At 40.2% G+C, this 22,937-nt stretch overlaps 8 protein-coding genes across 8 annotated transcripts; 6 read left to right on the top strand and 2 right to left on the bottom strand.

The window, feature by feature from the left end:
* Positions 1–115: 115 nt before the first annotated feature.
* SS1G_11940 (hypothetical protein) lies at positions 116–1,319 on the top strand (the record flags this gene model as incomplete). The annotated part of the gene is made up of 3 exons (XM_001586861.1): positions 116–146; positions 200–1,064; positions 1,118–1,319. 3 exons carry the CDS (start codon positions 116–118, stop codon positions 1,317–1,319), a joined length of 1,098 nt encoding a protein of 365 aa, XP_001586911.1.
* A 2,903-nt stretch (positions 1,320–4,222) lies between these two features.
* On the bottom strand, positions 4,223–5,442 carry SS1G_11939 (predicted protein; the record flags this gene model as incomplete). Its single annotated transcript, XM_001586860.1, has 3 exons — positions 4,223–4,381; positions 5,021–5,129; positions 5,375–5,442. The coding sequence occupies 3 exons, from the start codon at positions 5,440–5,442 to the stop codon at positions 4,223–4,225; spliced, it is 336 nt and encodes a 111-aa protein (XP_001586910.1).
* A 2,225-nt stretch (positions 5,443–7,667) lies between these two features.
* Positions 7,668–8,905, top strand: SS1G_11938 (predicted protein; the record flags this gene model as incomplete). The annotated part of the gene is made up of 4 exons (XM_001586859.1): positions 7,668–7,725; positions 8,171–8,263; positions 8,754–8,785; positions 8,867–8,905. The coding sequence occupies 4 exons, from the start codon at positions 7,668–7,670 to the stop codon at positions 8,903–8,905; spliced, it is 222 nt and encodes a 73-aa protein (XP_001586909.1).
* A 1,799-nt stretch (positions 8,906–10,704) lies between these two features.
* SS1G_11937 (predicted protein) lies at positions 10,705–11,349 on the top strand (the record flags this gene model as incomplete). Its single annotated transcript, XM_001586858.1, has 3 exons — positions 10,705–10,713; positions 11,065–11,189; positions 11,289–11,349. The coding sequence occupies 3 exons, from the start codon at positions 10,705–10,707 to the stop codon at positions 11,347–11,349; spliced, it is 195 nt and encodes a 64-aa protein (XP_001586908.1).
* Positions 11,350–12,311: 962 nt separating this feature from the next.
* SS1G_11936 (predicted protein) lies at positions 12,312–12,794 on the top strand (the record flags this gene model as incomplete). The annotated part of the gene is made up of 2 exons (XM_001586857.1): positions 12,312–12,445; positions 12,692–12,794. The coding sequence occupies 2 exons, from the start codon at positions 12,312–12,314 to the stop codon at positions 12,792–12,794; spliced, it is 237 nt and encodes a 78-aa protein (XP_001586907.1).
* A 431-nt stretch (positions 12,795–13,225) lies between these two features.
* SS1G_11935 (hypothetical protein) lies at positions 13,226–14,140 on the top strand (the record flags this gene model as incomplete). Its single annotated transcript, XM_001586856.1, has 1 exon — positions 13,226–14,140. The coding sequence occupies one exon, from the start codon at positions 13,226–13,228 to the stop codon at positions 14,138–14,140; it is 915 nt and encodes a 304-aa protein (XP_001586906.1).
* Positions 14,141–14,425: 285 nt separating this feature from the next.
* Positions 14,426–15,029, bottom strand: SS1G_11934 (hypothetical protein; the record flags this gene model as incomplete). Its single annotated transcript, XM_001586855.1, has 2 exons — positions 14,426–14,475; positions 14,702–15,029. 2 exons carry the CDS (start codon positions 15,027–15,029, stop codon positions 14,426–14,428), a joined length of 378 nt encoding a protein of 125 aa, XP_001586905.1.
* A 751-nt stretch (positions 15,030–15,780) lies between these two features.
* On the top strand, positions 15,781–22,881 carry SS1G_11933 (hypothetical protein; the record flags this gene model as incomplete). Its single annotated transcript, XM_001586854.1, has 4 exons — positions 15,781–16,385; positions 16,439–16,581; positions 16,630–22,359; positions 22,844–22,881. The coding sequence occupies 4 exons, from the start codon at positions 15,781–15,783 to the stop codon at positions 22,879–22,881; spliced, it is 6,516 nt and encodes a 2,171-aa protein (XP_001586904.1).
* Between the last annotated feature and the right edge of the window lie 56 nt (positions 22,882–22,937).

The following is a 22,937-nucleotide window of genomic DNA, read 5'->3' as shown; positions in this document are numbered from 1 at the left end:
TGAAATGACGATGTTCCTAAACGGGATTAGCGTGTCTTCCCCACTAGCGCGATATCGATGTCCGAGATCTCAAAAAAGTCTCGATAACATCAAAATAGCTATAAACATCCCCAAAATGATACTAAGAAATATCGCGATACGGCATGGTAAGCTAATCTTCCCAATGTCTCTCCTGGCCGTTGACTGAAGTTCAAAATAGGCCGAAAAGCACTTGCTGCACCCCTCCGCCTCTCCCAAATCCGTACCCTCTCAACAGAGACCTCGACCCTCGAAGCCTCAATAGACAACCACAACAAACAAACCAATTCTATTGAAAGCACACTCAATTCCCTCCACCTCACCCGCAACTTTTCTCCTCCACAGAAAAAGAAACCACATAATCCAAATGTCCCCAACGTCGCAGAAGAATACCAAAGGTTCAACCATATCAAGAAAAGAACGGCGAAATTAGGTTCCGTCGTACCACAACATTATGAACCCCATCAACTCATCGTCAATCCACCGGCACCGAAAGATATCACGCTGGAGCTTTTGATGGCTAGTCAGAGTCATTTGGGCCATGCGACTCAACTTTGGAATCCGGCGAATCAGAGATATATTTATGGTATTAGACAGGGGGTACATATAATTAGTTTGGAGGAAACAGCTGCTCATTTACGTCGTTGTGCGAAGGTTGTAGAAGGTGTGGCTTATCATGGTGGTCTCATTCTCTTTGTCGGTACTCGTGCTGGTCAAGATTCCGCAGTGGTGAAAGCTGCTTCTCTCGCGAAAGGATGTCATCTTTTCAATCGTTGGGTCGCGGGTAGTATTACCAATGGTGATCAAATTCTCGCCAAGTGTGCTATTAAGGCTATAGATGCCAATGATGAAGTTGTAGCGGGGTTCGAGGACAAAGTTATGAAGTGGAAGGCGTTGAAACCCGATTTGGTGGTTTGTTTGAATCCGTTGGAGAATTATATTTTGTTGCATGAGTGTGGTTTGCATAATATTCCAACGATTGGGGTTATTGATACGGATGCGGATCCTACTTGGGTTACGTATCCTATACCGGCCAATGATGACAGGTAAGTTACCTTTTCCGTGTATTTTACTTGGGGATAAGCTAACAATTCTACAGTCTGAGATGTATTCAACTCATAGCAGGAGTATTAGGTCGTGCGGGAGAGGAAGGTCAAAGAAAACGTCTACAAGCTGCAAAAGAGGGCACAGTTACTTGGTTACCACCACCAGGTCTTGGTGAACCTGTAACTGCAGAAAGTAAAGCGAGGGAAGCTGCTGAAAAGGCAGCAGCTAAGAAAAGAGGTGGTTCAAGTAGTTAAATGTGTATGATTATATAGATAAAAAATGAACAAATGGGTAAATAGTATGTATGTTATATATATGTCATACTTGGATGAAAATAACATTCTCTTATGAACTTCAATTCTGGGATCTCTAGTGAGGAGGTACTTTATTCCATCTCATCTGAATCAGTATATTATAACATTATACTTCTTCAGTATGATTATAAGATCTTATATAATTCTAATTCCCTATCTATCCATTGCGAATAATCCACTCAATCTATTCCTCACAACGATATCTCTCTCGCTGTGTTATCACATTTCTTCAATTCAATTCCATTCCGTTCTGTTCTGTTCTAAGATCTTACTTCAAATACAGGAATTCCTCTCTTTGTATGTAATTTGTAACATGGATGTAAAATAATCCAAATTTATATTATCATTATTATAAGTTCTCGAAAATGCTTAATTATCGTAGAATAGAATAGAATGGAACGTCTATTGGATTGTTTGGGATGGGAACGGGGATGAGGGATGGGGGATGGGGATGAGAATGATTTATATATTTTCGAGGTGATCTATGGCGTGCGTTCTCGGGGGTTAGTGTTGGTGTTAGGAGGTGTATTGATGAGTTCATTTTGATGGTGTTGTGTGGAGATCTAGTTTTAGGGTATAAGGAAGAGGAGTGGGAATGAGGAGTTAATTCTGGTTGAAAATCATCAGTTCCTCGTATTAGGTAGATTTGCACATTCTATGTATAAGACTTACCTAGTAATCGGCTGCATCTAAATTAATAGTGCATCGCTCCGCTCTGTACGTATATTTTGTTTTGAGGTTTCTAGGTAGGTAGTTAAGGGTGTTAATCTTCTAAACATAGAAAGGAAATAGAAAGGGTAGAGGAGAAGCTTTAGTCTTTGAAAATATCTGGGAAGGAAAGGGAAGGGAAGGGAAAGGAAGGATGTGGGATGTAGTTATATTTATGTTTGTATGCTGGAATTTTTTGGTGGTGGTTATGGTGTTGATGATGATGGTGAGTAGTTTTGTTGTCGCTGCTGGCTTGGAGTTTGGTGAATTGTTACTTGAAAAATAGTTGCGCATAATCGTGCTTGTTGTTTATGTACTACTAGTTGGTTGTCAAGCTAGTGACTTATTTACATCTGTATGTTTAATAAGTTAGCGAGTGCTCTAGACTATTCAAGCTCAGCTTTCACGGAATCAACTGAGTATATTCTTCACTTAGGAAAAATTTTCCAAATCAAATGGCCCATTTTCCAGTCCTCCGGAGCTGAGATTCATTTTAAAGACTCCATGCTTTGAGCTTTTTCAAGAGACAAAAATGATATATTTATTCGTAGTACACTAATCACCTATCACTACCCATATCTACCGCATGAAGATAAAGCTAATATATTATATATACCCCTGAGAAAAACATATATTGTGTAACATAATACGTCTTAAATACTCAGTCTGCATTTTCCTTGGAAGGGGCTCTAATTAGATGAGTACTTTGTAATTCATGAGGAGCTTGCTCCGTTGTTATGTTAGTGAATGGGAATCGACATATATATACTATGAAAAATTTCATTCTGAGATTCGAAGAGGTGGACAATTCTAAGGTGGTGCTAGTGAATCGATGATATGCTCTTTGTGGTGACTGGCGAAGAGGTATATATAGTTATGGAACCACCACGTTTTGTTGGATGTATACAAGACATATGATTCACGAAAAAGACAGGTCATGGCGTCTGTGTATATATTCCTCTCAAACATTGAGAACAAAGATACAGGAATTTCTGTTGCGATGAAAGAATAGATTGAGATTGGTAGATAAATTTTCTCGGTAATAAATAGGAGGTGATGATAAAGGTTCAGTAGCAATGACAAGGCTTGCTGACAATCAAACTTGATGATTCTAGATGGTGTAGATGAGATAGAACCTTTTTAGTTTTTCTCAGTAGGATCAAAACTGTAGTTGCATGTCAAGACTATACAAGACTGTGTCTCAGTGTAACAGCCACTGTCTGTTGAATGATATTGTAGCATTCAACTAAAATCTAACTTTAAAATATCGTCACGAGTGTGCCTTTTATGGACAAATAAATTACTCAGAGTCTCTTCTTCACCTCCTGGAGAGTTTTTTGAACTCGTTCTAGTCTATTTACATTTTTGAAGTAATATTCACTGTGTGCATTTGGAATCAGCTTAACTCCCCGTACTCCGTACTATTTTGGTATAAATAACCCCGAGAATTTATTGTAGAATTCCCATATATCCTTTTAATACTAGAAATGGCACCATTTCATGGGGATATGCTGGATTTCGGAGCTCCCTAATAACTTGTGTTAGCGAAGTTGGACTTAGTTCGTTACTGCAAACATTTTTAATCCAAGAGGCCCATGGGGGAAAAAAACGAAGATGCAGTGACGAGAATTCATATTACAGTATCTATTACGAGTAATGCACTACCATTGTCGATTCTTCCACTGTTACCAATATTTGGGTAGTAAATTTAATTATAGGCACTTGTCACAATATCTTCTTGAGCTGTACGAAATCAATGTCATATACTTGCTACATTCACCCTCGTTCAATGGTTTTGATGCAGGTTTTAGATTTCACATTGCCCTCGCAACATTGGAGGTTTATCTTTACTAGTTACCAATGCTCTTAGTGTTCCTGTTCTTTGTGACCTTTTATCCTACCAGTGTTTTAGATAAGCCTTAAACCTTTACGAATCCAATTGAATGAGGATCTATTTCTTACCAATATGTCATCCTCATGCACCTATCAACCAACTCCTTGAACGCTACTTCCTTGCCATCAATTTATTCACCCTATATACAAATTGCTCTTTTCTATACTCCGCCTCGGCCCAACCTCCTCCCCTCGTTAATCACCGTCTGTATCTATTTCAGATATAGAAGTTTCCTTGTATCCTATTTCCATATCAAACTCTCTTGAACAGCCTGTCTTTTATACAATGGTAGCTTGATCAGGCGTTCGTCGTTAATTTCTTGCTTTTCCTTTTTAGAATTTTGCGAAATATAGGACTCTGTTGAAAAGATGGTCCTTGTGGTGCTAGAACGCAGGGGGAGCTAGCCCCAATTAGTACTAGTAGAACTCTATATATATAGAGTTCTCTTATTGTAATTAGTAACCTCTTTAGTCAATGCGATTTACTCCGAATGCCTTCTTATTCTAGGCCTTATGCTTCCCGTCATTCCTGTAAAAGGTCGTTATTTTTAACAAACTCTTGTGTTTAGATCTTAAGGTATTGCTTTTATCAACTTTTCCCGCTTGGCTGTCTATGTTAAGAAACTTATTAAAGCAGGGATGGGACGAGAGTCTAGAAGAATATAGAGGTAGAAGTAGATAGTGGCTGAGGATGAGAGTAGGCTGGGATTCACTGTAGATTTCTTACCAGATTTCTTGTATAGGTCATCAGACAATATAAGAGTAAAATCTGGTTCTCAATGTCAATGATATAGTATTATTTGATGGGATTATATTATTGTGAACTACATATTTTTTACTTCAATCCAAAAAAGAGTGAAATATGAAGAGACGATGTCCGATAATAATAAGAAGAACAAAAGAAGTAACAACAAATTTATAGATATTCAACTTCCAGGGTCGAGTTCTGGAAAGATTTCTTATCAAAGTATTGATGCCTGCATTATTCAAGCTTACCAAATAGATACATATCTTCAGCCGCAGCGATGACTTTAAAACACCCAAGCCATAAAATACTTTTCCATGCTTCCTTTTGTAGCCCTTAAAGAGTTAGAAGCTGTGAGGGCCTTATTGATATAGCCATGGAAAGAACTTTTACCGAAGGACTTGCTGCTTTGGATATATTTACTGGCTACTGTAGTGAATAATCATTTCTGAATCTCATAATAGTGATTCCACGCAACTTTCTCTCACTAGGTAGCTATAATCCCTCTGATGGCCCTATAATTTATCGGATACTATCTCGAATGTAATCAACTCCACCATGGCTCAAATTCAAGTCTCAATTCGGTATCTATTTAAAGGACTCCTTACCGTTCTCTTTGTCTAGAACAACTAGCTCACGACTTACTCACAACGCAAACAAGACTGGATAGCACAAGATGCTTCGGGCCTGTTCGGTGTCGTTGGCAATTGAAACCATGATGGGCTAAAGAGATTCAGATGAATTAGACTCCCATCTCTGTAATTGAGACGATGTGGCATTCATTTTGTCAATGTTCGATTTTACTGTCATTGTTTCAAGTGGACTATGAGATCAGAAAACAGTGAAATCTAATATCCCGCAAAGAATACTGGCCCAGAAGAAAGACCTAGAACTTCCAATAATTAGATGCATGACTCTCACCACATAACAGTCCTTCGCAGTATGGTTACTTGCATAACGAATATAGCTGATGTTCTAGGTATATATATAAACATAGAACAGCTAAGTCTAATAACCCCTTTTTTTGAGCTACTCTTTTATATCAAAAATTATTGTTTTTTATTAAAAGATTGGGTGGAAGAGGCCTCTATATTGACTATATTACTACGTGTGTAGGCATATTAAGATCTCCTCTTGGTATCCTCGGAGGGGACCAATATGCCTGCTTATGGTTCGTCTAATCTAGCCTGTTTAGGTAACCGTATTACTAATCACGACACGTGATTAGTACCGGTAACTTCTATTCCTTTTAACATTTTTATCTATTAATGATTTCTTGAAATTTTAATTACAGTACTAGCGCACTGCTACTAGCCGAATGGCCTTCTTACACCAAAAATCAACAATTTTAAAAGATTGTAACAATTTTGATTATTATAAAAATATAATTGAAATTGAGAAATTAAGTTATTTCGAATCGATTATATAGTAAAAATTTGATAGATTATTTTTTGAAATTTTTAAATTAGTGTGATTAAATTTGAAAATGATTATATGAAATTTTGATTCAATTTTTGCAGTAAAATAAGGAAAATTTAAAAATTTAAAATTCAGACTTATGCTAAAAGGAATGACCTCACACAGGGAATAGTGGGAAGCTGATAGGGCAGAACTGAGGTAATATTGGTCTGGTAGGTTAATCTCTCTTCTAAGTTCTACGGAGGTGCGAAGCTCTCTTACAGAGAGCTTCTCAATCTAGTCCTAACAGGACTAGTGCCCTGTGCACGTGCTACGCAGGAACCATTCACTTTAACAACTTATAAAATTCCATGAATTAATAATTAGAATTTATAAAAATTATAAATATAAAATATTTAAATGAATCTTTTTAATTTTATATAAAAAAATAAAAGGAGTAAGTTTTGGTGTAAAAAGAGTCTACATGTTACACCTGTTGCGATAGAATGTCACATGACCATAAAATATGTGATGGAACGGTGAGGAACGAACGTTCCTAGGAACAACCAGGAACGACGATTCCTAGTTAACCATAGGCACAAGGACTATATGATCAAGATGGATTTCCTTTGTATAGAGCTTCGTGCTCAAGATCAATCATTTAGTATACTCTACTATTAGTTACGAATAGCATACCATTATTGTCATTACCTAAGTCCCTGTTTGACGCCTAGTTATAAACGACCTCGAGAGCCTAGAGCACTTCCACGTGATCTAGACGGCTAACCTCGTAACACCTCGGCTAATTATCAGTGCCCGGTCACTGTATATTACCCGAATGTTCGTAACAACAATGATGAAAACCTCCGCACTATTAATTTGAGCATCATTATGGTTTCTCTTGTATGGTTAAGCACAGGATCATCAATCAGTCATCTATGGCAACCTCACTGTTTTACTTTTTTTTTGGGCTAGATCCTCTAAAAACTGATCAGGCTATACCTTCTAGTCTTAGATGTGACAAGCTGATTTCATCTTTTAAGTTTTCAAGGTAACCAAGCGACATGAAAGCTTTCAGAAAGTCGAAAACAGTCCAATTTCTGCAATGGAAAAACCACTAGTGCCGCATGTCGAGATAACAACTTAAGTAAAATGATAGCAATGATGATCCACTGATAGCAAAATAATCTGGTCTGGTATTATTGGGTTTCTTGAGACCAGAAAGAGCATCAGATTGAATTGATTCTCTAGCTAAGCAGTCAAGCTGCGAGTATATATTCAAAAAATGAAGGAATAAGGTTAGGTATTCAGCCTTCGGAATTAAAGTGCTTTGAAATCAAAATATTGAAAGCAAACAAACAGTATACCAAAAAGGAAAGAATGAATTAAAAGTTGAGTTTTGTTTGCTCCTTATATGCATCATGCAGTATATATGCATATGCTGCCAAGATCCCAGGAGGTCAACAGGTATGCATATCGTAGAACCAAATATCAAGCTTTTGCACGCGAATAAAGCAAAAAGCGAATGATTTGCAACATAAATAATGTCATCTGGGTACATTCAGCGATATTTAGAGGAATTGGTGGCTCAGAGGGCAAGAGGTTTGTTTTCTTATATAGTCTCGGAGGCTGGAACTTATGAGTATACTTCAGTGTTCTCTTGTAATAAAAATAGTGAATGATTGAAAATTGAATTGTGCCATCCAAGTATTCAATATGTCCAGTTCTAAACTGTAATGTTTCCAAAGACTCGAGGAGGTCTGAAGATGGGATGAAAATATGAAGAAATATTTTATATTAATAGGGCAATATCAGTTGCTTTGTATGAACAGACTATACGATAAAGAAATATGACGAGTATTAATACTGAGCACTGAGCAAGGACTATTGCAGTTGGTGAATTTTTTGAAAGTGGAAAGTAATTCGGTGGGAGTATACTATCACTAGCGCCTCATCATCAGCGTGATCCTCCTCTCATACTAGATTCAAACTAATAATTATGCGGCATATCTGCTCAATCTCAAAATTGACATCATGATTTCAACAGAACCAGTAAAATTACAAGCGCAAAAGGATTCCCTAGATAATCTTCCTGTAAGAAGCAATCGAGTATTGATGACAGAGGTTAATAACGATGATAGTATGTGCACCAGTTTAGTAGATTATGAATGACTAAATTAGTTAGGGCTCGACGCGGTCCAGACATGGTGCTAGAGCTAGAACTTAATCTCGAGCTTGTTGCATATCTGCTCAATCTCGAAATTGACGTCATGATTTTAATATAGCCAATAAGATTACGAGCGCGAAAGAATTCTCTTGTCCATCTCTTTAGACCATTGTGGTCGGTCGAACGAAGCTAAACAGAAATAGTATTTATTCACGCGCATCTAGTGGATCTATAATAGCTAGGCTAGTTAAAATTTATGTGGTTAGTCGAATAGCCCTAAAACTAGCTTTTCACCCCTTATTTGTTGCATATCTATCAAAATCATCTTTTGCGATCGCAATACTATTGGTCGCTTAAGCGTGACTAGGCCGGTTTTGAGATTCCTCGTGTTTTAGTCAGGCTCACCATTCATTGTGACTAGTATATACATGAAGGTTAGAATTGGGAACTAAGAGCTGTCTAGAAGCTCAAAGTTCCAACTTCAATCATGAAATGGTTAGTTTATTACGTATAATCGGCACGTACAGACTGGTGGCATACATAACCATGACTCTACCGCACATGCTGATGCCAAAGGTCACTGCACTCGAAGTCACAGTGTTCAAAGGCTCATAGACTAGCTTTTAGGGCCTTATTTCTAACCTAAAAATGTTTCAAGGAATCGTGCATTGCCCAATTTGGTCTTGAAAGATTATAGAAAGTGGCTATGAAAGTACAGATGACAGTAGTACATTAGGATTATAAAATTACTACCAAAACCTTAAACCACGAATTCCCAACGTCTGCACTTCAACTTGACTTTATCTTATAACTCAAAGATACAGGGTGCTAAAAGCATAACATTGTTAAATAAACCGCTATCCCAGAGTATCTTCTATGCGAGTGAGCGCCCAAATATCCAGCGAATATACAGCAAACATCCACTTTACCAAGGAAAATATTCATCTTCCCATACTTAAAACTTCCCATTCATTACTAAAATCATTATGATAAATAAAAACTTCCAGTTTTATAGTATTCCATAACATAGTTATTCCAGCAGATAGTAATCATTCCAAGCGAAAAATCAAACCCATTTCCTCGATCCCCCATTTCCCTCCCCCAAAAATCCTACTTTCAAAACCTAGATACTATTAGCTGTAGGTGTCAAAAGAAGTATTATCTGTGATAACAGTAATAAATAGTTAATTAAAATGACAGTGAAGTTAGGTTAGATTGCATCCCATTATAAAACGACAATTATGTATTTTCTGTATTTGAACAAGTTTATTGCTATCCTAGAAACCTCTCTCTAATTCCAATTTTGAGACCAAAACCCTGCAGCTAAAGAAGAGAAGAAGTGTCAATGAAAAACGTGTCTCTGCTCGAATGCATGATAATCTTAGGAATTTACAGATCTTAAGATGTATTTTTGCTCATCCAAAAGGATCTCGAGAATCAATGTGAATAGGACAAGTGGTCAAAGGTTATAAATACATTCACTGAATCAATCATCTCTACAGTTCCGTGTAGTAAAATAATTCCTCTCTTCTCGTGAATGAAATATTCATTATTATAAACAGACACATTCCATTCCCAATTTTCGAGCCTCAAGACATATGGGAATAGAGATCGTTATAAGCAGTATGGTGTATAAATACCATACAGCCTTTCCAAATCGCACAGAGTTACAAGGTTGTATATTGCTGAAAACAAGATTACCATCGATATTTTTGATAAAGGTATTTATTGTTTATGGTGCTTGTTGAATGTTGAAAGTGACATATTCTACTCATTTTGATGGATGGTAATGAATATAATGAAAAGTTATGAGAAATAGTAGATGGCGGAGACTTGGATAATCTGTGTGGAAAGGTGCTAATGATTCATATACTTGACTTGATGGTCTCTTCATGCTCTGGAACTTGTGGTTAACTCACTAGTGTGCTGTTGTGACCCCTGTAGGCCTTCACAAGACATGATGTCAAGATTCTTTCAAGTTCCTTCTAAAACTCTCATTCAAGAGGGAATTGATACAGGCACCAGTGGGGAATGCGGGGTAAAGGGGAAATAGAAACGTTTCTCGCTTGAAGAAAATTCCTGACCATTCACCCCCAAAAACTTGCATAAACAATTAGTGAATCAACAATGAATCATCCGATCGAAAACCTCAAGAACTAAACTATATTAAATATTTGAGAGAACTCTTCGGTCCCTGAAAGCGGGGTCGCGCACTTCTTACCTATATAAACACCGCTCCCCAACATGAACGAAACTCAATAATGAATATTACATCAGTAAGATGTCTTACAGGTTTTCTGCACTGTTGTGGAATTTTCTACCTGCTATTTTTTGGTGATGAACTCCATGATGCTACCAAAGAGGTATTTTAGTTTTTTCCGTCCATCTCGTCTTATGTTGTGATAAAATTAGCTATGGGTATGGTAAGTCGACAATAATGGAAGATTAGTAGATAGATAACAGTAAAAAATGTTGATTATTAAAATAACCAAGTTTTCCATACCTAGGTATTTGAAACTTATCTGAGTAAGGGTCTGAGAGAATTCACATTACCTAGGTAGTTGAGAAGTCAGGCGTAGGTATTGTGGTAAAGTTGTGGACTTGATTGCAATACCCCTACTAAACAGATCGAAAATAATGATTTTATACTGTTGAAGATACATTCCTATCTGTCCAGATGAAAGATAATTCCATGAGTCTCTATATCGTACACGAGAATCTGGATACTGAAGTTCAATTAAATGAAATCCATGGACTACTATAAAATAATTCAGCCAAATCACTTTCTGAGAAACCCTGGAAAAGTTGCTCACGGACGAAGAAATAGCAATCCATGCATAGGCTGTGCTATGAAATTTTTAATCAAAATGCTCAACTTTATTTTACTCTCGTGCGGAAGGTCTGTAGAGAGTTTGGGATGGAGCTATTGCTGTTGGTTGGGAGGTCTCAGTATCGTCAATCATTCAAAGAATCTAGACGCTGCTGGAACACTAAATAGCAACAACTCGCTGCAAGTCGGAAACCAAATTTTTGTACCCACGCGGCGACGCTTAGTTTGATTGTGCAAGATCAGTTTTGAAAACGGGCCGGTGATCAAAATAAATTGAGACGGATGGAACTTGCGACCCGCTGAATAGTGAAGCGCTTGAACCAAAGTTGTGAGATTCCTGCGTGCCCTCAATCAGTCTCCAAATTAGTTTGCAAGTCCAATTATTCCTCAAAGTTGTAAATTATCAAGGAAGCTAAATGAGGACGGCCGGAGGCAGTGTTGTTCAAATAAAGGGGTTTTACCAACATTTCTCCAGCGCCAGATGACGGTTCCTGTACTTCCCTAAATATAACGATTAAGACTGGTTAACATTGTGCGTCAGCATACCAACATAGGTCACCAACAATTAACCGGAACGAAATGTCTGCAAGACTTACGATCCCGAGAGTTGACAATTATAAAAGGCACCTGATACTAGGCCAGGTATATACTGACTGTGCCTATTGACTTACTAAAACTAGCCGTTCCGCTACTATTGCATAATCTGACGGAAAGTGCAACTCGTTGGGGGGCAAGTCAGTTCTTGTACTAAGTAGGCGGTACCTTTGTTTGGGCTCACCCAGTGTCTATGAAAAATGTGGGTACTGAGACAAAAGTTATAGCTATTTTGATGTCTTTTCATTCATTGGTGGGGAGGATTATCTCAATATTGAGTAGTTCTGTGGGTGTGGAGAGAATAGTTTAGAGGACTATCTAGTAGGAAGATCCGAATTAAACGTAAGGTCTTACTAAAAATAGAGAAGAATATATCCTCCATCTGACATTGAGTCAGCAATGTTCTTAGCGCATTTATTACCTAGTGAGTGGTAATCATGGCCTTGATCAAAAACTAATATGCTCTGTCACCACAATCCAAATCTCTAGTTTATAAAGCTTTCACTAATCCTGCCAAGATCCAACGACCTGGTTTCGAAGCATAGCAACAACAGCGCAAATCATCATTAAGGAAGTTTACATCACCTAATATACAAAATGCATCTTAATTACACTAGAAAAGACATAAAGATGACCATAGCAAATGCAAGTGTGAAAGCAACATTCCAGCAGAGACCTCGCTCATCATCCTCTCTAGGCGACAAACTACACAGCCTCGGTCATATCCAACGGTTCTAGCTGGCCGCTACTTCACCACCACCGTTGCGCTAATAATCACATTGGTTCTAAGCATCGATCGTAGAAGGGAGAAGCGGGAAAAGGAGCCAATCATACAACTTCAGAAGAACTGTTGGAAAAGTTGATAAGACTAAATGGAACACAAGTTGCGATGATAAACAGTCAATATGGGGATTATTATGGTGATGGTGGTATCCAAAGCTTTGTGGCAGAAATGTCTTGGCTGTGATGTGAGGTAGGAATGAGGATGTAGAGAAGAATGTACGGGGACTCAGTCTGGACCGAGAAGACGAAGCAGGAAGAAGTCTGGACGAAGGATTAGAAAACCATTGTATCACATAAGTATGCTTTAATCCATCCATTTGCTGAAATGTAGGCGATGGTCCAGAGAATAGAATATGTTTATATTTGTATGTGCAATTGGAACGTTGAAAAGTGTATCATCTTCCTCAAAGTAATTAATGCCCTATTTTGCCTCAATAATAAGAACATTATGTTGGTGGGGGATTTTTGAATGGCCAATGTTGGCTTATTTATTGTTAGAACAGGTGAACCTGCCTTAGCGCTTGTAGTTCTGTGGCTGAACCCCGCACCAATGGTGACACTGCCTTCTTTGATCCTACGACCTGACACACTTCCAACTTAATTCCACCTCCCCTTCACTTCTTTATAACAATCGTCACTACCAACTTGTCAATTGTCCTCAACAACAAAACGACCCATTGCTTCTAGCTTCGAGAATTTAATATACAATAAATCCACATGATGCAATCATGATACCATCTTTCATGGATTCTCCAAAACGAAAACGAAATAATCTCCAGGCTCCAACCCCTCCGGATTCCTCGCCTATGCGTCTAGAGACCTCAATGAATTTTCCTACCTTAACTCCTGATGAAGCTGGCCAAGGCAGTCCACGCACAAAGGTCGCATACCATTTTCAGGGACTTGCTCTTGATGGACCTAGTGATATAAAGAAACTGGATCTAAAAAAGAAGGCACAAGAAACAACAAATGCTGAATCTACTGCGCGCAAAAGGGTCAAGATGTTTGCTAGCAAAGATGTAGATATGACTGGGAATGCAATAATGGAAATTCCAGAGACACCACAAACAAAAGCCTTTAGGCCTGCAATTGGAGATGAAAGAAAAGTTGATCCAATTATTCGAGAGATGGGCAACAATGTTAGGTTACATAATGAGCTTGATCCTACAATATTTCGAGCTGGATTAAATGGCAGAGAAGGGAGAGACGATTTGGGAAGGCCATATCCATCAATCAATCGATTGGCTGATTCCAAGTCTCGCAAGAAGAGGATGGGTACACCGCCATTATCTAGACCTGATGATGCCATGGAAGAGGAAAGGGAAATTTTGGATCCGGATCGAGCATCATTTACATGGCATGATGATGAGATTACTGGGCACAAACCAGATGATCCAGATGATGATGGAGAGGGAATTAATGGAATTGGATTTCGACCAACACCTGCCATTGCTTATGCAAGGACAGAAAGAAGGAAGCAGCAAATGGCAGATTACAGGAGTCGGGAAGCAAGGGAGGCTAGAGCTCGAAGGAGTGAGAGAAGAAGAGGGACGGAAGCTGCTGCTAGAGAGGAGACCGATAATGCTGCTAGAAGAGTAAGGTTCTTGGAGTCTGATACCCAAACTATCATTTCAACATCTTAAGGATATGATGTTGGATTTTCTTTGGGGGTTTTATGGGAATTATGGATACAATATTTGGTTTATCGGAATGATTTCAGGGCGCGGATTGGGAGATGTTATTGATATACAGATGGGCGTTAGGGACAACTCGCGCAAAGGATAGGGGGCTAAACTACAAGTATGAAAATATGGAAGCGGACCCATTGGTCATTATAGCGCAGTATGGAGCTGCTAATACATTGTTCGGGAATTTTACTATATTACCAAAACTTCCAATTTGATTTCTTGGCTGCTTCTTCAGCCTTTTTATCTGCTTCTTCCTTCAGCCTCCTCCTTTCTTTCCTCCTCTCTTCTGCCTGTGCCTCCTTTTCAGCTTTCTTCCTATCAATAATCTCTACAGCACGCTTCATATGTGCTCTTTCCAACCGTCTTCTATACAAACAAAATTCATACGCTCCAAAAGCAGAGAACACAAAAGTCCCCACAGCCCAATTCGCAGCTTTAGGTATCGGCGCTTTAATAAGACATCAGTATCTCACCCTCCTACTTGAAGACCCAAACCCGATCGCATCATCAACATACCTCCAAAAATAGCCCTAATCCCACCCATCGCAAACCCGCCACCAATTCCCGTAAGAAAACTCTCCCTAGCACATGGATACATATGCACCTGAGCGAAATCCTGCCATCGTACCGTCTTGATCGCAGCTCCTAAACTCGGTGTTTCCTTATTTCCTGCACCGGCGGTATTTTGTCCCGAACCTGCGGGTAAGGCATTGGCGTTTGCTGGTGGCGTCGTGTGGAATACTTCGTATATTTTATTGGGGGTTTGGACGTGCTCTGGGGGGGAGGTTGCGCCTGGTGGTGGACCTCGGGGGGTGGGATTGGGGTTTGCTGTTTCTTGTGCCATTTTTTGGGTGGTGGTGGTGAGTTTTGGTTTCTGGTGGTGTGCGGGATGGAGGGGTGCGCTGAGCTTGGGGTGTTGATATCGACGGGGTGGGGGGTTGTTGGGTACCGTAGGTGTGGCGTTTGCGCGGTTTTACCGATAATATAGCGTTATGTTTTATTTTATATTTAAGTTATAGATAGTATGTTCGTTTGTAGATTATTATAAAGATGCGATTTAAACCTTAAAAGTAATGTATGTATTAAGACTGTCCTAAAAGGTCACTATAAGTATCTGAATTTATTCATTAGTATTTAAATTCACGCATTAGTATTCAAATTCATGCTTTAGTATTCAAATTCATGCTTTAGTATTCAAATTCATGCTTTAGTATTCAAATTCATGCTTTAGTATTCAAATTCATACTTTAAATCTTAAAAATCACGCATATGTCAAAAATTGTCCTAAAAAGACACTATACATAAGGCTGAATTGAACTTTACACGACCCTAACGCGCTATGTATATTTTTCGCGACCAGACGCGTTACCCAATTTATGCATCGCCCGCCAAAAAATAGTCAACACCTCAATTTCATACCACCCATGCCAATTAACCTCTATTTCTCAATCAAGTTTGAATAAACTAAAGACTTTCCTTAATTATTAACAATTCTTTCACTAGATTTGTCGATTCCCCTCTTTAGAAGTAAACAACCTTGAACATACCTCATCCCTTTCTCTTCGCCATTGTGGCATTTCATATTCACAACAATAATGCCACCACGAAAACCACAGCATGGCTTTCGCCGTGGAGGAAAACAAGCATATCATGGACCTCGAAAAGCAAAAACCTTCGAAAAGTCGTCCGGCCGAAACGAGGGTACATCTCTGGAGGAAAAGTTGGAGGCTGTTAAACTCGGTCATTCAGTAGATGAAGCTATGGGGTTTCCGCGGCATGAATCTGGCAAGAAGAAAATTGGATGGTTGGTTAATATAAAAGCTACAACAATTGAGGATGAGAAACATTTGGAAGGTCGAGCTGGAGTCGATTGCTACTTTATTGAGGATGATGGAGGAACTTTCAAAGCGACAGTCGAATATGAACCTTATTTTCTGGTTGCGGTTAAGTGGGGATATGAGCCAGAGGCTGAGGAATGGCTGAAAAGGGCTCCCGGTGGTGGAGTTGTGAAGAGTATAAAAAGAGTGGAAAAAGAGGATTTGTCAATGCCAAATCATTTACTGGGCTACAGAAGGACTTTCTTTGAGTGCAGGTTTAGGAATGTGTCGGATCTGTTGGCGGCTAGGAAGGATATTATGCCGGTGGCGGAGAAGAATAAAAAGAATATGAATGCGATGGATACTTATGCGGAGGTTGCCAGGTAGTTTTTGAAAGTATTGGAAGATTTCAAGGAGAAGACTAACCTAGAAATAGTGCAAATGCTGGATTCGACCTTTTTGACGACTCACGAGATGATGATAAACGACTTAATGTTTCTGTTGCAGAGGGTAGTGATTTTATTGTAGATATTAGGGAATGGGATGTACCGTACCATGTACGGGTAATGATAGATCAAGGTAATGGAGAGTATGCAGCTCATTAGTAGTCGAACTGACGAAACGCAGATATAAGGACGGGAAAATGGTATTCGGTGGAGGCAAAACACGGCACGACAAAATTAAAATGTCTCGAAGACCGTTTAGCAAGAGCCGATCCAGTAGTTATGGCATACGATATTGAAACGACGAAGCTCCCTCTCAAATTTCCAGATGCGACAATCGATCAGATTATGATGATATCATACATGATAGATGGGCAAGGATTTTTGATCACGAACCGAGAGATCGTTTCTGAAGACATCGAGGATTTCGAATATACACCAAAACCTGAATACGATGGACCTTTTATGATTTTTAATGAACCAGACGAGAAGGCTGTTATCGAACGTTTCTTCCTCCATATTAAGGAGGCACGACCTACAGTAATAGCCACATATAACGGTGATTTCTTCGATTGGCCTTTTGTGGACGCGCGAGCAAGTGTTAATGGTATCGATATGTACCGGGAGATTGGATGGCGCAGGAGTCAAAGCGAGGATCAGTACATATGTGACTATAGTGCACACATGGATTGTTTCCATTGGGTCAACCGTGATAGTTACCTGCCTCAAGGAAGTCGAGGTCTGAAAGCTGTAACAACAGCAAAGCTCGGTTACGATCCCGATGAAATTGATCCGGAATTGATGTTGAGATATGCCAGCGAGAAACCTCAGACACTCGCAGAATATTCCGTCTCCGATGCTGTAGCAACATACTATTTGTACATGAAATATGTACATCCCTTCATTTTCTCTTTATGTACTATTATTCCTCTAGGACCAGATGCAGTTTTGCGAAAAGGGACAGGAACCCTTTGCGAGATGTTACTCATGGTACAGGCTTACCAAAAAGAAATTGTTCTGCCTAATAAGCATGTATCACCAAAAGAATCATTCTGGGAAGGTCATTTACTAGAATCAGAAACCTATGTCGGTGGACATGTCGAAAGTATTGAGGCAGGTGTTTTTAGGGCTGATATACCAGTTAATTTTGCGGTTGATACAACCGCTATCGATGAACTTCTTGAGGACTTGGATGCTGCACTAAAATTCAGTATCACGGTAGAAGAGAAGAAATCGCTGGATGATATCGACAATTACGAGGAAGTTAAGCAACAAATCACAGACCGTCTAACTAGTCTTAAGAAAACCGCAAATCGAAGCGAGAAACCCCTGATTTATCATTTGGATGTCGCTTCCATGTATCCGAACATTATGACGACAAACCGACTGCAACCAGATTCTATGATTCAAGAATCTGATTGCGCGGCATGCGATTTCAATCGGCCTGGTAAAACATGTGATCGGAGAATGCCTTGGGCATGGAGAGGCGAATATCTTCCGGCGAAGAGGGACGAATATCTTATGATCAGGCATTCGCTTGAGAATGAACGATTTCCAGGAAAATATCCTAACCAACCAAGCAGGACTTTCCAGGATCTTTCATATGAAGAGCAAGCTGGGCTGATTCGGAAGCGCTTGCAAACGTACAGTCAAAAGATCTATCACAAGATTCACGACCAGACCACGATTGAACGAGAAGCAATCATTTGTCAACGAGAAAATCCCTTTTACATCGATACTGTGAAGGACTTCAGAGATCGTCGATATGATTACAAGGGCAAACAGAAAGTCTGGAAAGGCAAGACTGATGCTCTCAAATCAGCAGGTGCCCCGGCAGCTGAGGTCGAAGATGCGAAGAAAATGATTGTTTTGTTCGACTCTCTACAGTTGGCTCACAAGGTCATTCTGAACTCCTTTTACGGTTATGTGATGAGAAAAGGTTCGCGATGGTACTCTATGGAGATGGCTGGTGTCACGTGTTTGACTGGAGCTCACATTATTCAAATGGCTCGACAGCTAGTTGAACGAATTGGACGTCCTCTAGAACTGGATACAGATGGTATTTGGTGTATGCTTCCAGCCACTTTTCCAGAGAATTATGCCTTCAAAATGAAGAGCGGCAAGAAACTCGCCATCTCGTACCCTTGCGTCATGTTGAATCATCTTGTCCACGACAAATTCACGAATCATCAATACCAAACTCTCACTGATCCGAAAACTTTCAAGTACGAAACGCATAGCGATAATTCCATTTTCTTCGAAGTCGACGGTCCTTATCGTGCTATGATCTTGCCTACTTCCAAGGAAGAAGACAAGAATTTGAAGAAACGTTATGCTGTGTTCAACGACGATGGTAGTCTGGCGGAATTGAAAGGTTTCGAGGTGAAGCGAAGAGGAGAGTTGAAACTCATTAAGATTTTCCAACAGCAAATCTTCAAATTCTTCTTAGAGGGTACAACTCTTGAAGAGACGTATCAAGCAGTGGCGAAAGTTGCGAATCAATGGCTTGATGTCCTCGACTCTAAAGGGAAAACTCTCGCCGATGCGGAACTTATCGATCTCATTTGCGAAAACAGAAGTATGTCGAAGAGTTTAGAGGAATATGGCTCACAAAAATCAACTTCCATTACTACTGCAAAGCGTTTGGCCGAGTTCTTGGGAGAACAAATGGTGAAAGATAAGGGTTTGAATTGCAAGTATATCATATGCGCCAAACCAAGACATGCACCGGTGACAGAACGAGCTGTTCCGGTTGCTATCTTCTCATCGGATATATCGGTAAAGCGACACTTTTTGCGCAAATGGTTGAAGGAGGATCCGACAGATATGGATCCGAGAGCTCTTTTGGATTGGGATTATTATTCTGAACGTCTTGGTTCCGTCATCCAGAAGCTAATTACCATCCCTGCGGCTCTTCAGAAATGTTCAAATCCCGTGCCGAGAGTAGCACATCCAGATTGGCTACAAAGAAGAATTCGAATCAAGGATGATAAGATGAAGCAAAAGAAAATGACTGATATGTTTGCCAAGACACCTCTTGAAGACATATCAAACTTGCAGGACCCAAGAATGGCCGATATGGAGGATTTTGGAACACAACTTTTGAAGCCGAAGACACTAGGTTCACAGCTCAATGCGGCGTCGCAGAAGCCCATGAAGAGGAAATCTCCTGAACCTGCGGTAGCAGTATCTATAAATCCCTTTGCCGCGCTTCCCGAGAAAATGCCGTCACCGAGTGAAGATTATGAAGGATTTTTAGAGTACCAAAAACAGAAATGGAAGATCCAGAAACAGGCGAGGATACGTCGTCGACATCTCTTTGGTGAAAATCGTGGGGCTCAAAGCAATATTGCGACGACTTTCCAGAATCAAGCTGAACAGTTGTTCAAGAGCACGTGGCAAGTCTTACAATTGAGAGGCACTGAAAGTCCGGGTGTTGTTCTTGCGTTCGTCCTTATTGACTCGAAGGTACATACATTGAAAGTTAAGGTTCCGAGAACAGTGTTCCTCAATTTGAAAGGCAGGGAATTGCCAGATATTGAAATTGATGGCTGTGAAGCTGAGAAGGTTAGCCATACGCTGCCGAACGGACATCCATCTGTTCATTTGTTCAAACTCACAATGTCTGAAGACGTATATGTCAACGAAGCACAGAAGATATCTTTACTTTTCAACCACCCTAGTGTGGAAGGTGTTTATGAAAAACAAGTTCCACTTAATATCCGTGCAGTACTTCAACTAGGCAGTTTGTGTACATTTGATGAGACTCAGCCTGGAGTTCTCGGAAAAGGTCTTGAGCAAGGTTTCGATCTATCTGGACTTCGTCGCGCTTCGCCAAAGAATCCATATCTCTCTCATTCACCAATGGCATACCTCTACCTCTATCATGTTATTGCTGGAGATAGACAAATATTTGCACTATTCTCGACTTCGAAGGAGCAGGCACATGTTGTCATCCTTCAGAAGACTAAGGTTGCTGAGCAGGACTTGCCCAATATTTCGAAAACATACGCGGATTGTATCGCCAAACGTCATCAAGATGCCAATGGAGGAGTGTGGCAAAATTGTTTTGGTTATCAAGAAAAGATCCAGTTTAAAATCAGCCAGGTCACAACAAGGAGGAAAACGTTACTGGAGGTTGGTGACTTGGTAAAGAAAATGAAGAATGATGAATCGAAGCCACTCATGCTTGTCGTACAATCTCCGCAAAGAAGCTTACTGGTGCATGATGTACCTATTCTTGGAGATTTGCCAATACTTCCTCTGAAGTCCGACATTCAGGATAGCAAGCTTCCTCCTCTCAATTGGCAATCCGTTATTGCAAAGCGTTTGGTAAACCACTACTTGAGTCTCGGGGAATGGGTTGTTCATCTAACTGAGCTTGCAAGATATGGGGATGTACCACTTTGTAATCTCGAAAGAGATGATCCTCGATTTTTGATCGATGTGGCCTATGCAAGAAGATTGCAAAAGAATAATGTTGTTTTGTGGTGGTCTGCTGGTCCCAAGCCAGATCATGCCGGGTATGAACTCGATGATGTACTCGGGGGTCTTGATACTGTGCAAATGCCATCCGTCAATAACCCTGGTACTTATCCTTCTGTTTGTATTGAGCTCGATGTCAGGAACTTGGCTATCAATACTATCCTAACTTCATCTTTGATCAATGAGCTTGAGGGCAGCGACTCGATATCTTTCAATCCTGCTGCACCATCTGATGATGCACCCAGCGATGGTACTAATGTTCTCTATGCTGAGAATGCCTTTGCTACTGCCGGTGTTACAGTTCTGCGAGAGATGGTGAAGGCTTGGTGGACTGAAGCCTGCAAAGGTAGTAGCATGGCAGATATCATGGTCCAGCATCTTGTACGCTGGGTTGAAAATCCAGACTCATTCCTATACGACCGATCGTTAAATTATTATGTCCAGATGATGTCTCGAAAAGCATTTCAGCAGCTCATGACCGATTTCAGACGTGTCGGATCTCATGTTGTATTTGCCAACTCAAATCGACTGCTATTACAAACAACCAAAGCCGAAGTTGGAAACGCATATGCATATAGTCAATATATCCTCAAGTCTATCAAAGCAAAACCACTATTCCATTTTCTTGACCTTGAAATCAAAGAGTATTGGGATTATCTGGTTTGGTACGACGAATTCAATTATGGTGGCAAGGGTTGCTCGGAAGTCGTTGAAGCCGAAAACCAAAAGTTGGATAACATTATGCATTGGCAACTGAGTAATTTCCTCCCTGAGAAATTACAACAAATCTTCAACGATTGGGTTCTAGAATTTATCGATATAATGCACGGTCTTAAGAAACCTCGTCTCGGCATTGATTCTACACCTCGAGCCACGCAACTTCCAGTCCGAAATCTAGGCGAGGACAAGGAAGATAAGGTTATACTTGGGAAGAGTTTCGAAAAGCCCCTGAAGAAACAAATCGCTGGTATCATCCGCCGACAAAAAGACGAAATGCTCCATCCCGAACTCGCCGAAGATTACAAATTCCCCATCCTTCCCGGTTCCCACCTCAAACCCACAAACCCCGCCCTAGAACTTGTGAAAAGTCTCATGCAAGTTCTATCCCTCGACAAAAACATCACACTCGAAGCGCGCCTCCTCCGCAAAGAACTCCTCGAAATGTTTGAAATCCGGGAATTTTCCCACGCCGCCAAATTTCAAAATCCTTCCATCTCAGCTAAACTCTACAGCGTCGTCTGCGACTCCTGTACCACGTCGCGCGATATGGATTTCTGTCGCGACGAGGATTTACTTCCGAATAGCGAGGGAAGCTGGACTTGGAAATGTGCGTTTTGTAATTCAGAGTTTGAGCATTTGGGTATAGAGGAGAGGATTATTGCGGAGGTTATGAGCATCCTGGCGGAGTGGGTCGCTCAGGATTTAAAATGTAAGAGGTGTGCGGGTCTTAAGGTTAATGATTTGAGGCAGGGGTGTGGGTGTGGGGGGGAGTGGGGGGAGAGTGTGGATCGTGTGATTGTGAGGAGGAGGGTGGAGGGGTGGGGGGGTGTCGCGAAGGCTTATGGGTTGAGGATGCTTGGGGCGGTGGTGGAGGAGGTTTTGAGTGGTTTGTAAGGGTTGCTTTGTTGCTTGGTTTTGGGATGGGGATGGGGCTGGAGCTAGGGATGGGATTGGTTCGAACTTTAGTTTATTTTTGCGTGTCGCTAGGGACTTTGTGGATGTAGGGATATAGATGTGTTTGTTGAATGGCATGGCGTTTTCGTGTTTACCGAGTAAATATGTTCCGGATTCCGAAGTCGATAAAGTAAGATCTTACCTATACTTCGAAATGAGCTTAGTTGATTTAGGAATATCAAAATTGTGATAATGATGTTAAAAATTTAAATATCAGTTCGTTGTAAAATTATTAATAGGTAAAAATGATGATTTTTGGTGTAAAAGAGTGGTCTAAAGGGGGGTGGTCTGAAAGTAGGGAGTACTACTAGATTTAACCGAAGACTTTTCTAA

Source organism: Sclerotinia sclerotiorum, genomic scaffold (assembly GCF_000146945.2).
Source record: "Sclerotinia sclerotiorum 1980 UF-70 scaffold_20 genomic scaffold, whole genome shotgun sequence".
Lineage (NCBI taxonomy): Eukaryota > Fungi > Ascomycota > Leotiomycetes > Helotiales > Sclerotiniaceae > Sclerotinia > Sclerotinia sclerotiorum.
Note: the sequence above shows the minus strand (reverse complement) of the source record. Positions and strands in the feature narration are given on the sequence as shown.